This window comes from Rousettus aegyptiacus, unplaced genomic scaffold (assembly GCF_014176215.1).
Source record: "Rousettus aegyptiacus isolate mRouAeg1 unplaced genomic scaffold, mRouAeg1.p scaffold_m13_p_15, whole genome shotgun sequence".
Lineage (NCBI taxonomy): Eukaryota > Metazoa > Chordata > Mammalia > Chiroptera > Pteropodidae > Rousettus > Rousettus aegyptiacus.
The window spans coordinates 32434755-32449770 of NW_023416290.1; the positions used below are offsets into that span (position 1 = coordinate 32434755).

Genomic DNA, 15016 nt, shown 5'->3' on the forward strand with positions numbered 1-15016 from the left:
TCCTTTGGGTACTGTGTAAAGTCTCAATATCTCCAACTCTACTGGACAGACACCCTGAACCAATGCCAGGTGATGTCAAAGCAACTGCCTGATCCTTTCTACAGCCAAAATCTCCTTAAGTAATGATGGTAAATATTATTAAATAGGCACCCTCTGCAAAAACTTAAACTAATTTATTATCTCAATGTGAGACTTGAAAAGCAACTTAATAATGCTACATAATATTTCTATAGTATTTAGCATTTTACATGTATTGCTCATTTACAATATATTATCTGATCTTCACAACTCTAGACATATAAGAGTGCTTTACCATTGATTTGTAGATAATAAAATTGTTTCAGTACTTACAAGTCTCAAACATTAGGTCATACCCCTACTATGAGTCAAAAATGGAAGCATTTATGGCATTAGAAGAATTCGGATTTCCAAAGCCTAGTTTGGTGATCTTTTTTTTTCCCTTCTACAAATCCAAGTTACAAACTAATACTGGTCATGAAACTAATTGAACAGATTTAAACCTTCATATTTTTTTCTTTAATAAAAGGATGTAACAGAATAGAAGGAGAGAAAACAGAAATAACTGTGTTAGAACATAAATCAGAGTGGATCATAATAGTAAAGATAAGTACTCTTTCATGCACATTTCGTTTTAGTTGTGTGTGTACATACACAAAGAGTCACAATATGAAATACATTTCATACTATGGATCACAGTTTTAAAAGTCTGAAATGAAATGCCATCTTTCAATCATTAATAAATCAATTTAAATTGTCTCCATTAAACTCTCTCACACAGATACAGAAAAATACTGTCTTTGTCAGTATCCCAACACAAAAAATCTTAGAAAGATGGATTCTAATGTGTTCTTTCTTAACAATTGTTACTCTGAGCAATACTTAAAGAAATATGTCTCTAAAACTATAATTCAAATTCATGTAATTTGTATGTCAGTATGAAAATGATGATTGCTTCCTCAATAGTTACCAAAGTAATCATGTTTTTGGAGCACTTGGCAACACCAATATCAAGATTTGAATATAAATTAATAGTGAGAATTTGTCCTCCCGTGAATCCCTTGGGAGAGACCCCAGGAGGCTCAACCAAGAGAAGTTGAAATGTATTTACTCTGTTCTCCTTGCTTGTTCACCTCTTCAAAAATAGTAACTCTGCTGACAGAAATATGTTAAAACTGTTCCTGTAATAAACTTTAATCCCCAATTTAGGAGCAAGAATGCCTGGTACTCCCACATGTATTAGGACCACAAAGCAGAAAACTCTAACATTCAAATTGAGTGAAAAACCATATGTCCTCAAAGAGGTATTGAAACTCTCCAATGACCCAATTTGACCCATTCCTTGGCTATTTCTGAACTGGAAGTATAGTTAATAGAATCAAAATATTATATAAAATAATCAGGCAGAAAAATGTAGGGAACAAGGAAGAAAAAAAAGCAATATGAAAAGAACAAAAAGCACAGGGAAAGAAAAGCAAGGGTGGGAAGGGGAGCATGTAAACATTTATGTACACGTGCTGTCAGGGAATAGGGAACAAAGGAAGGCGGGAGGAAGAAGAAGAAGAAGGGGAAAAAGGAAGATGAAGATAGGCAGACAGGAATAACTGAGAATTTGCAAGACAACACGAGTGTCCTGTCGATCTGGCTCATCCCAAAAGCCCACCTTGGCCCAAAGCATCCAATTCTAAGGAGCTTTCACAGGTGCCTGACATGTATGGGACTTAAAAAAATTATGCATCCTTACAAATGCCATCTACTAAGATACTCTACACAGAGACATTTCTCTCCTCTTCTTTCCTCTACGGATCTGCTTATTCAGAACAGCCTTGATTCCTCCACCCATTCTCAGCATAATATTATCTACTTCTTTAGAGAACAGCACAGTGAAGAAGAGAAGGTCCAGGTCAAGAAACAGAAGATCAGAACCATTTTCTCACAGACTCTGCTCTATGTATTCATGAGAGATTTCAGAGATAGAAATATCTCAGTCCTCAAGACATGCAAGAACTTCCCAACATCCTGAACCTTAACTGAGAACAGATTAAGACCTGGTTCAAGAACCAGAGAATAAAAGTAGGAGGCAGCAGAAACATAACTGACCAAAGAATAGCAACCGTGTAACTCGGAAGGGCTCAGCAACTACAGTGTTGTGAGAGACACCTGCAGTCTTGACAGGGTGCCTGGTACTTGGAGCAACAAGGTCATCAGAAGCGGGTGTGGACTTGCACACAAGGACACATCACAGGAAGGGCGCACAGGCCTGACCTATTCTGGGACTTCTTGCTCTAGGGACAAGGATAAGAAAAGGAGAAGAAATAGCTAATAACACGGTGGTGGCCTTGAGGCTGAATCTTGGAGTTGGCTGTAGTTTATAATTACTAACTTGTTAGTAACTAATAATAATAACAAAGCCAGCTTTGTGAAAGAGAATAAAAAACCATGGAGACAGGGGTGGGAGGTGCTAGCATTGCCATTCATCCCCTCTCCCTTATCCATGTTAGTTAATGCATCTCCAGACTTCAACTCTTCTTCCTAACTGTTTCCGCAACACTACAGCTTACCCGGGCATCCCTTCCTGTCACCGGGGATGTCTGGTGAATGCTTCTGGAAACCTTTCAATGTGGAGCAACCAGAACTGCAATAACCCACCTTGGGACAACCATTCCTGAACAGCCAAGCTTGGAGCTACCATTCCTGCAACAGTGAGACCTGGTGCCCCCAAGTCTTGATTAACCGGGCTTGGAACAACCAGGCCTGGAACAATCAGCTCTACAGCTGTGGAGAGGAAGCCCCACAGCCCCAGATCCACTTCCAGCAAAATCGTCCTGTCAGTGATTTGGATACCACCTTGCAAAGTTGTGGGGAAAGCTAAGATGTAATACAGCAAAGTCCTAAGTACTGTAGTACCCAGCAAACCATGCATTTATTTCCAGATTATTTTATGAACATATAGCCTGAAGATGTGTAACGATGGGTATACTTTTCAACCAATTTGGGCTGTGGCTAGGATTTTTCTATGTATATCTGTCTTGATATCCCGCTTTTCATTATGCCTCTTGTGTCAATTTGGAGAATTGGGAATGGGGTACGAATGGAGTCTAATCAAAGAGGTTTCTGTGTCCTTGCTGCTATAGAAAAAAATAATAAAAGGTGTCTCTAGCTATAGATAAGTAGATATAATACTATTTGGGATATTATCTTTAGGATCTAGAATCTTAACCTTGAGAATAGAAAGTAAAAGCACAAAGATGTGTGATGAAGATGTGTGATGAGAAAATTATCCATATGTTCCAGGGTTGGGAGACTTGTTAAAAATGTCAGTTCAGGCGAAAGGTTAAGCTATAATGTGCTTTACTGATTTCCTCTGCCCCTTTTGCTGCTTTACTACAGCCCTTAATTTGTAAAAGATGTTTTGTATTTTGAGGTACCATGATAATAGTATCAGTTTGGCTGGTTAGTTTATAAGTTTAAGTACCAATAAATAAAACATCTATTAAAAAAAGGGGGAGAGGAGATGAGGATAAATTCAAGGGAGAAAAACAAGTGATATATGTAATGACAAAGTAATAAAGTTCTCTTCTAGAGCCATATGATCCTATATAATTTGTAATATATATATAATTGAATAAACGTTACAGTATATGATCTTATGTTCTGAATACATATCTACCCTACACACACACACACACAAAGCTAAATAATTCCAACATTAGAATGCTAGTTATCACTGCACTAGCGGTTCCAAGAGAACAGGAAACACGTCTGTTCTGTTTCCCACTGCATCTTTAAAGTCCAACTGGTACATGATAAATGTGCACGAAATATTTGTAGAAAGAAATAAAGGAAAGGGGAACAGAAGTAAAAGAATACAGGAAGAAAAATCCAGGGTACTTGTCTTCAAAAATCAAACATCCATAGTTTGATGACATGTAGTTTCTCTGACACAAAATAACCAATGTACAACAGCAGATATACTCTCCAACTGGTCCAAAGGTTGACTTCCCTGCCTCCATATTAGAATATGTGTTTCTTCCATTTTTACATTAATACTAAATCAAAAGTATTTTAATATTAATGATTAAATTTTGTATAACATAGGTATGTCCCACCATAAAAATATCCACAATTACATGGTACAGAAGTTGAGAGTTATTCTCATTACTAAAGAAATTAAAAATTATTTTTTAAAAAATATCAAAAGAATTTAAAATGCTGATTACAAACATTAAATATTCCTACAAATTCAGAACACAGCTACTGCATAAAGCAGAGTAATACATATAATTCGCTACAAATTAGCAATCCTCTACTTGTAGACTTGTGAGTTATTTGCCTGTAAACAGGGAGTGAAAACCATCTGACTCAAAGGACTCCCAAAAGACTGATTATAAACCTAGAATTAAGGGAGACTTAGACTGAGTATAAGATTGGGGTGCAAAAAGTGATAGGGGGACAGCTGTGAGGACAATTAAGAGGCAGTAAAACGTCAAAGGACTCAGAAACCTCAGCCAGCAAAGATAAAAAGGCAGATAAATAGTGGAGAAAATTAAAAAAAAAAAAATGAAACAAGCAACTCAACAACAAAAATACAAACTCAATTTAAAAATGGACAAAGGACCTGAATGGACATTTCTCCAAAGAAGATACAAGGGAGGTCAATAAACCACATTAAAAGATGTTCAAATTCACTAGTTATTAGGGAAATGCAAATCGGAACCACAATAATATGCCACTTCACACCCATTATAATGGCTATATCAACAAGATAGAAAATAAATGCTGGTAAGAATGTGGAGAAACTGGAACCCTGGGCACTGATGGTGTGAATGTAAAATGGTACAGTCATTGTTGAAAACAGTCCAAAGGTTCCTAAAAACTTAAATATGAAATTACCACATGAACCAGCAATCCAAGTTCTGGGTAAATACCCATAAGAACTGAAAGCAGAGTCTCAAAGAGATCGCTGCCCACACGCGTTCACAGTAGCATTATTCACAACAGCCAAAAGGTGGAAGCAATTCAAGTGTCTATGATGGATGAATGGATAAACAAAATGTGGTATATACACATAATTGAATATTATTCAACCTTGAAAAAGAACAAAATTCTATTACATGCTACAACACGATGAACCTCGAAAATATTATGCTAAGTGAAAAGAAGCCAGACCCAAAAGGACAAATATCGTATGATTCCACTTACATGAGGTGCTTAGAACAGTCAAATTCATAGAGACATAAAGTAGAATATGGCTATGAGGTATTAGGTTTGGAGATAATGGAGAGTTATTATCTAATGGGTGGACAGTTTCAGTTTGGGATGGTAAAAATTTCTGGAAATGGCTAAAGTGATGGTTGTTCAACAATGTGAATAAACAATGCCATTGAACAGTATATTTAAAAATGGTAAAAATGGCAAATGTTATGTATATTTTACCTCAATTAAAAAAAAGTGACAACAGAAAGACAAGGATATAGGTCCTGAAATTAGTCATTATTAATCTTAAACTATATATAATTTGAAAGAAGAAAATAGATTATAGGGAGTATATTGAGTTGAATGGTGACCCACAAATGATATGTCCACATCCTAATCCCTGGAACATCTAATTGTGGCCTCATCTGAAAAAACAAAAGGATCTTTGCAGATGTAATTAAGGATCTTGAAAGGAGATCATCCTGGATTACCCAAGTGGGACTTAAATCCAATTACATGTGTCTTTTTTATAAAGGTAAAGGCAGTGAAATACATGGTGACAGAAGAAAATTTAACTTTGGGTGGTGAATACACAATGCAATATATATATGATGTATTACTGAACTATACGCTTGAAACCTATATAAGTTTATTAACCAATATCACCCCAATAAATTTCATTTAAAAAAGAGAGAAGCAGAGAAAATTCTGAGACAGACAAAAGAAAAACAGAGACACACAGAGAGAAGGTAATATGAAGACGCAGGCAGAGACAGGATTGATGCAGCTACAAGCCAAGAATGCCAAGGATTGCCAGCAGCCACCACAAGCTGAAAGAGGCAAAAAATGGATTCTCTTTTAGAGCTTCTAAAGAAAGTGCAGCTCTGTCAACACCTTGATTTTGTACTTTGGCCTCCAGAATTGTGAAAGAATCCATTTCCATTGTTTTAAGCCACCAATTTTGTGGTAACCATTATGGTAGCCCTAGAAACTATCACGAGGAGTAGAAAGATAAAATAAAAAGAAAGTGGGTCTCATCATTATGGAACGTATCATTCATACCAAAATTTAATTTCAGCAAGAGAAAAAGGAGAGACCTGGGCTTACAACTGAGTCACAGTCCCTGGCCACACTATGTCCATGAGCAGGAGTGCTGAGGGTCAAGTGCTGAAGTGCCCCCATGCTGGGTGGGACAGGAGTGTAGCTTGCTCCTAGCCCAGTGTCTTAGGAATCTGGCACAGCACTCCAACAGGGGCACCAAGATGTCAGACCCCCCGAAAAGGCTGTTCCCCACTATCATAGGCTTTAAAAGAAATGTCTTCATCTAGGACGTTCCAACCAGTAAATTTTAATTCTGTAAATAACACCCCCATATTCCTTCATCCATTCCCAGATGAAACAGAGATACTTGTTCTCTATTCCAAACATGTTAAATGCTTGTGAGAAATCTTCCAAGAGGCAGTGCCATGCACACACACTAGACAGCTCAGGTGTCTACCCAGCCATATGCAGCAGGGACTGGGAGATGGGAAATGTGCAAGTGTGCTGGGCGTCATACTCCTCACTCCATCCCCTACCCAAGCCCAGTCTCCAAGAATTTTATTAGTAATTGGGCAAGGAGGAGATTATAATTTTTTTAATGAAAAAATGGTTATTTCAGTTTTCACTTCTTAGACATGAATGTAACTACCTTTTTTGTATGTCTACTTATTTTTTTAAATCATATTGGATTGAGAGTACACCTAGTATATTGGAGGTTACACCATGTGATTGGCAATTGAAGAGAGCTACTGTGTTTTATTATTCAATATGCACTATAAAGAGTACTTTTTTGCTAAAGCCTGTTTTTACCTTGCATGTAATAGAGCATTTATTTCACTTATTAAAATGCAATGTTTCTCAAAAAAAAAAAAAAGTGGGAGAGGCTAGTTGGAAAAAATAGCAAGGTTGAAAAGGTTCTTCAGGAAAAAAAAAAAAGATCACATCATTTTCAAAAGCATACTTCATCAAAAATAACTTTGCCATGCTGAAAATATCTACAGGGTTCCTTTCTTCAGAAGTGGTATGTGGACATATTACACAGAAAAACAAAGAAAGACCTACTTTTAGTCTAAAATAACTCAAAATTTACTTTTAAACGGAAACTGTCATGTTGTATATAAGTGGTATTTCCAGAAAATTGCCATTTAAATGCCTCCAATTGTGTCTGCAAGTCACAATTCGACATAAATCTTCCTAAAACGAAACAAAACAAAAGCAAAACTGTTTTAAGAATCAATAGGGTCTTAGTGATGTCTAAAGAATAAAATGCTTGGGTTTGGTGAAGGAATACAGTAATAGATATTTAGGGAAATGATACTATTCACTCGTGTCCTGATTTTTTTTTTTGTAATTACATTTCCTAAAGGGCTGAGAAGACTGATCTCCACAGACATATGTGCTAACTGAATTCAAAATTAAATTTTTTTAACCTTTCATTTATTTAACTAACCAAAGTTAATTCAGTGGCTTCATATTTAACTGTTTAAAATAAACTTGGTTTTGATAAAGTTTGTTTCACTTAACATTTTGAGCATATTTACTTCCATTTGCCATTACCCATTAATTTTAATCTAATAGCTGAATATAAATTTATAAGCATATTTTCACACCCCTGTTTATAAAGCTTTACATATTTTAATGAGTACTTCATCACTGTCCTTTACCTCACAGATAATTATTACTATCAACCACAATAAAGCTTTGGTTTGCATATATTAGAAGCATCTCTTTAAAAAAAAAAGGAATTATATCAAAACTAACAAATTCAGTTCATCCCTTGCCATCAAATAAATTCACCTTTTTAATAGCTCTTTTTTAATCAGGAAATTCCTCCATGAATATCTGTATTCTAAATACCTGATAGTCTCTCTCAGGAATGATTAAAGAAAGTACCAATTTTTGATGATAAACTAAAGCATGTAACATCTTCAAAAGACCCATTCTCAATTAACTTCCAAGTTTCAATTTAATACAATTGCTTTCATTTTCTAATTCAGTACCACCTTTAAGTTCTTCACATCCCTCAGACTATGACACTTGAAATATGTTTTTCAAAAAGCTTAATCAATGAAAAGCAAATAATTAATTTGTGACTGAGCAGGAGCAACTCTATTCTAAATTATCCAAGTTTGACACATCTCTTCTTGCCCTTACCTGTTGCTGGCCCTACGCAAGCATGGGTTTCAAGCAGGCCTGAAGTCTGGGCATACAAAAAACGTGGTATGTCTGAGAAAATGACTAGAAAACGAATTCCTAGTTCACTCAGTCTAGAAGTCAGCATCACTGTTCTGGAGTTGTTCCTATTTATATGCATCTAGAGAGCAGGCATAGTGCAAAGAGGCACATTCTTGTGAGAATGGCCGAAGAGAAGTTCAGAAAAACTGGGCAGAATCCTTACTCTAATCAGGCAATATAAACAGTGGCTGGACACCACCCTTCCCAAGATGTGGAGGCTAGAGAAGCTGGCCTACCACATCCAAACTTAGTCTCCTGTTCTAGATAGCCATCTATATGCAATAAATTGTACAATATCCTTTACTTACATGTTAAAAACTAGCTCTCTTTGTTGTAGTATTCTGTCCATTAATCACATCTTCATTCCACTGTAATAACTGAGGTAACCATTGGTTACCTCAAAAGTTAAGATTGTTACCAAAATATAGGTAGGAAACAAAACACAAAAAAATTAAATCTGTCTATATTACCTGTCACCCTGGAACAAACTTAGAAGGTTCATATTTTAAATTAATAATTATAATGATGATACTATATGGGTTGTAGATTGCTTTTTGGTAGCCACTCCTCCATTTGCATATAGTTGAGATATACAGTTGACCCTTGAACAATGGAGTTTTGAACTGTGTGAGTTCACTTATATATATGCAGATTTTTTCAATAAATAAAATGTATTTTCTGTCCCTTATGATTTTCTTAACACTTTCTTTCTTCTACTTTATTGTAAGAATACAGTATATAATACATATAACAGTGTTAATCAACTGTTTGTTATCGGTAAGGCTTCCGGGCAACAGCAGGCTATTAGTAGTTAAGTTCTGGGGGAGTCACAGATTTTCACTCCCTTAGGGGTTGGCACTGCTAACTCCCACATTGTTCAAGGGTCAACTGTAAACACAGAGGATATTTCTTTGGCATCTAGGCAAGAACACAAACTAGCTTGAGTTCATATCTTAGTGCTGCCCCTTAGAAGTTGTGCCATCTTAACAAATAGCATAATCTTTTACTAATTATTTCTTCCAATCCACTCATTACAATGAAATTAAATACATATTTCACAGAGTTGTTAAAAAAAATTTAATTTAAAAAGAAAGCTTCAATATTTCATTCAGTAATCAGAGTGTCATATCCTATCAGCTTTCCCATATCTTAACTTCAACTTTATCTGCTCTCTAACCTCACTGAAAAGATAGATATTCTGAATTATCTAATTTGAGGTAGGCCTCAGGTGCCAGAAATTTTAAAAGCTCCCCAGGTGATTGCTACACAGCAAAAGTGGAGAATACTTTCTAGCTCCTTGTTCTCTCCATTTCCATATACTTTCTCCTGTCTTTCCAGACTATACCCCATTGGTAACCACCTGAACTATTCTCTCAACAGCATTTTTCATGGCCTATAGCCGTATATCCTTCTAAAACACTCAATCATTAAAACCCAAACCTGGGATCAAGGTCATAATGCACTCCATTTCACTGCTGAGCACTGCTAGAGGAAAGCCTACAAACTAGGATTGATAACACCACAATTTCTCATTTTCCATCTTTGCTGGGTCTTCAGCAATCTTTTTTCTCCCTTGGACAGCTTTCTTTTATTTTCCCGCCCCACCCCACTCCCACCAAACTACTCAAACCCAAAAGAAGCAGTAAAGATTAATTTTACTAACATCTTTTTAATATTCTTTGTGACAAAATGGGAAATACACATAAAACATTTGCCCTGCATACAGAACAATGATTATCTCATGGAAAAACACTTGCATGATAAACTGCAAGCTAAACAAACTGTATCTCTTTTTTTCAAAGAACATCAATTTTACCTGAAAGAATTAACTGACAGAAAAACCATGTTATTTGGATTTGGGTATTTGACATTTTCTCAAAAATGAACCAAGTGAATCTATCATTTCAAGGAAAACTATAGTATTTGTTGACAAGGATAAAATCTGAGCTTTCAAGTGAAGATTTAAATTTTCGAAAATCTGTATCTGCCACATGATCTTGATAGCTTCCCAATACTTGTAGTTCATATTCTAATTTGTAAGGTAGTGCACAAACATAAGCAAAGTTAAATAATAATAACAACTTAAATAGCAACTTAAAACCAGAGTGAGTCTGGAAACATGCAAGGCAACACTTGATAAACTGTCCAAGGAACCCCAAGGTCAAGAACTGCCCACACGAGCTGTGCAGGGAGAGGCCCAGTTAGGCGATGGCTACCAGGGAAGGCTCTATCTAGGAATAAAAACTGAGTTCGAACTTCAAAAAAAAGGTAGAATTTAGATTGGCAGAAAAAGTCGGCAAGGTATCTGAGAAAGACAGACAGATAGATATGATGTTAAAGAGAAATACTACCTTCACGTATATTTCTACTATTTCATAAGTGTTAATTCAAACCATCAAGTGATATTTTAAGATCCTGGAAGGCAAAGGCCACATATTATAATTATTTGCTACATAATTGCAATTATTTGACTGTCTGGGTAGAAAAATAAGGAAGAAGCAGACAGTAATAATCTAAGTCCTAAGTTAAATCCCAGCTCTGGCTCTTAGCTAGGCTGCCTTGAATAATTTAGTTTACCTCACTAAGTCAAACTCAAATACACCTAGTTTGAGGATTACCCTGAAAACATTCTAACTAAAAGTACCAAAGATAACTAATAACCATAGAAGAAATGAAAATCTGTGTTGCTGCTTTTATGCTGACCTTGTTATTTTTCATTATTTTTCAATGTTATTTTTATTTTTCACTATAACAAAAGGAATTTACATGTACAAAGAAGATGATACATATTCTCTAAAATGGTATTACTCAAAGAATTCTCTTTAAAGAGGTAAGCAGATTTTTTAATATTTTCAATATAGTACAGTTACCTAATATTATTGAAATTCAATCCACAATAGAATTGTAATTATCAGAAATAATTCCATTTTATTCTTCTCCAGATATTCTAAAGTACTACATTATCTTTCCTCCCATCTATTTACTTGGCATATTTCTCCAGTCACCCTGATACCATCGTCACTCTCCTCCCTTCTCCTCTCCCCTCCCCTCTCCTTCCTCTCTATTCCAATATCCTTTCCTCTTGAGGTGACTATAGCCACTAGAGGGCAATAAGTTTACAAAGATAAATATACTTATCTATACTGAGTTGAGATTCTCATACGATTAAACCTAAAAAACTCCATCCTTACAAATCCTAAAACACAGGCAATTAGACTTCAATATGTAAGGTATATACTTCAAATTCAAAACATCCTTAAAAAGGAGTTCATAGAAGTATATAATAATGTTCAAAAAAGGAATTCCATTTTCTCACTAACTAAAGTAATAAAATTAATTTGCTTACAAGCACAGAGTAATAAGAGAAGTCAAGATTTTAAAAAATATTAGCCTCAGATAAGAGAAGAAAAAAGGAAGAAACAAAACCACAGAAAGGTAGAATTTGCAGGGTGGGCAGAAAGAAAGAATTGATTTCTTCTAACACCTCCACTGCCACATTGAGAAAACAATGAATTGAAGAATAGATTAGACTTACTAACCCTTTCTTCTACTGAAAAGCAATAAAAATTTTTGCAGGTATATTTTGGGGAAAATAAAACAGTGACTGTAAAGGGAAATATAGCCTTAATTTCTTTTCTCACTATTAAGGATGGAGGTAGAAGTAAAGTTAGCAGTCACTAATCTTAGACAGATAATTTTACTAGTTTTGCATGAAAGCCAAATTGAAGTGAACTTATATACTTTATATTTACTTACACTGACATTACAAAACTCCAACACTTATCCACATTTTTAGCAAACCATCATTTCTTACCCTCATTGGATGTATGTCAGCATAAGGAGGTTTTCCTTCAGCCATCTCTATGGAAGTAATGCCAAGGGACCAGATGTCAGCCACACAGTTATATCCTATTTCTTGAATTACCTCAGGAGCCATCCAAAATGGGGTTCCTATCACAGTATTGCGTTTTGCCATTGTATCCTGCAAAAACATTACACTGACAAAATAAATACAACTACAAAAACACTAAGGAATTTGTTTGCCAATATATTCTTTAAACTAAATACTACAGATTACATTTAAATTGAATATTTTCCTAAAATATCAACTAGTTATGACATGACAAATTTAGGAATTTTTAATTCTGAAATAATCAAGCATCCACAAGTAACTTATCTCTACTACCATCATTAAAGACAATAACATAACAATGGAGGCTACAAAAATGGACCAAGGTAGCTCTCTTTTTCAGACATTTAAGCATTTAAATGACAACATATACTTTCATATTTATTCAATGTCTCTTAATTTGTAAATAAAAATAATAAATAATACTCAAATTGTGGCTCCATCTCCCCAAGAACAATGAAACTATCCATTTCTTTCCACAGCTCCCCAAAAAAGTTATTAAAGTTTAAAAAACATCACAATCAAACCTGGGCACAGAAGCCAAAAGTATTTCCAAAATTACTATACTTACCGTTAACTGACCAGCCACACCAAAATCTGCCAATTTTGCATGTCCTTCTGTATTGAGGAGAATATTTCCAGCTTTTATATCTCTGTGTATTTTTCTCATAAAGTGTAAATACTCTAGTCCTTTCAAAGTAGATTTAAGAATAGTTGCAATTTCATCTTCTGTTAACTGGAAAGAAATATTTTAAAAATTACAATGAAATACCATATTAGATAAACTCTTAAAAGAGAGCACTAGTAACAAGCGCTTCTGATGACCATCAAACTTCTAGGAAACGGATAAAAGGTAAAGAACTGAGAACCTCTTTCTTCCCCATAAATATTCTTTGCCACTCTTTACACACTTTACTCATGAAATAAAATTTCATCATTAAATTTCTCCTTTCTTTAAAATTATAAATGTCATTCCTAAAGCATATAACATATGCCAAGAGTCAACATCACTGTAAGAAATCACTGTTTTCCACATCTTCTAACACCGAGGTACTAGTATAGCAGCTATCTGTCCCCAAAAAGTAAATTCACACTCTTCCTTGTAATGGCCTCCCATTCTTGATGAAAATAACAACCAAAGGTTGTAATATAAAGCATTAAGCACTAATAACACTCTTCCTGCTTCCAGCCAGGTCATTCCTCACCTACCCAAGCTATGGATTTCTAACCCTAATAATGAGAACTGAAAAATGAAAACGTCAGAGAAGGACCGGGAAAACAAACACAAACAAAGAAAGTTACTGCAAAGAGGTTCAGTAACTTCCTTCTTTTCACACATAAGGGAGACAAAACCACGATGTGATTCCTGTCTGATCAAAATTTCTGCTTTTAACTGTGCATATACTACTGATATGCTATACTGCCTCTCTTGACAAAGTTTGTTCATATGCAACATACTAAAGCTATGATTTTTTAAAAAAAATCCTCTTAGTTTTTAAATACATCCAAGTGATATCAAAAGCTCAAAATAAGAGAATCTGCTTCTCACTGTAAGCACAACTGGCAAATATAACCAAAGAAATAAGTCGAGAGAAGAGGGAAAATCTCAATTTACACAAAGACAGAGAACGCTGCTCTATGTGTGTGTGTGTGTGGGGCGGGGGGGTAGGGGGAGAGGAAAAAAAAAGTTTAAATGACCAAAAGCAGATAATAGAAAGACACAGTGGACATTAAAAAGATAAAAATACGAAGACTGTAGAAAGTGAAAATAACTATTGGAAAAAGCTTCCACTGCCACTAACCCCACAGTGATCATATTTCATTAAGAAACAACTCAAGGAACAACTGGATACTCATATACAAAAAAATAATAATTAAGTCAGTCTCTTACCTCACACCATATATAAATATTTACTCGAAATAGATCCACAACTTATGAATATAAATTAAGACCACAAAACTCTTAGAAAAAAACATAAAGGTAAATCTTCATGATCTCAGTTTTGGCAATGGATCAACAGATATGACATCAAAAGTATAAGCAACAGTGTGAAAACTGCTAAACTGGATTTCATCAAAATTTTAAAATTTTGTGCATTCAAGAACACTATTAAGAAAAGGAAATCCCACTTACAGAATGGGAGAAAACATTTGCAAATTTTATATCTGATAAAGGTCTAGTACCTAGAACATATAAAGAACTTTTCCAACTCAACGACAAAAACGAGAAAGAACTCAATTTAAACACAAGCAAGAGACTTGAATAGACATTTCTCCAAAAAAGATAGACAAATGGACACACATGAAAAGACAGATGTTCAACATCATCATCATTTTCCATTAGGAAATGCAAATCAAAACTATAAAAAGGTACACCACTTTATACCCACCAGGATGGCTATACTCAAAAAACTAGAAAACAACTATGTTAGCAAAGTAAAGAAATTAAAACTCTCATATATTGCTGGTGGGAATGCAAAATGGTGCAACTGCTATGAAGAACAAAATTTAGCTCCTCAAACTATTGAAAAAAGGAAAAGAGTTAAACAAAAAATTACCATTTGGCCCAGCAATTCTATTTCTAAATACATAACTAAAAGAATTTAAAACTGGTAC

The 15016-nt window shown here is 35.0% G+C and overlaps 1 protein-coding gene across 7 annotated transcripts in view; it reads right to left on the minus strand.

The window, feature by feature from the left end:
- STK3 (serine/threonine kinase 3) overlaps positions 1–15016 on the minus strand; it is a 275174-nt gene that overhangs the window by 192310 nt on the left and 67848 nt on the right. For all 7 annotated transcript variants that reach the window (XM_036232892.1, XM_016157839.2, XM_016157837.2 and 4 more), the window contains 2 exons: positions 12972–13136; positions 12305–12472 (listed from right to left, as the gene is read on the minus strand). In XM_036232892.1, coding sequence (XP_036088785.1) covers positions 12305–12472; positions 12972–13136 — 333 coding nt within the window. The remainder of the gene's footprint in view (positions 1–12304; positions 12473–12971; positions 13137–15016) is intronic.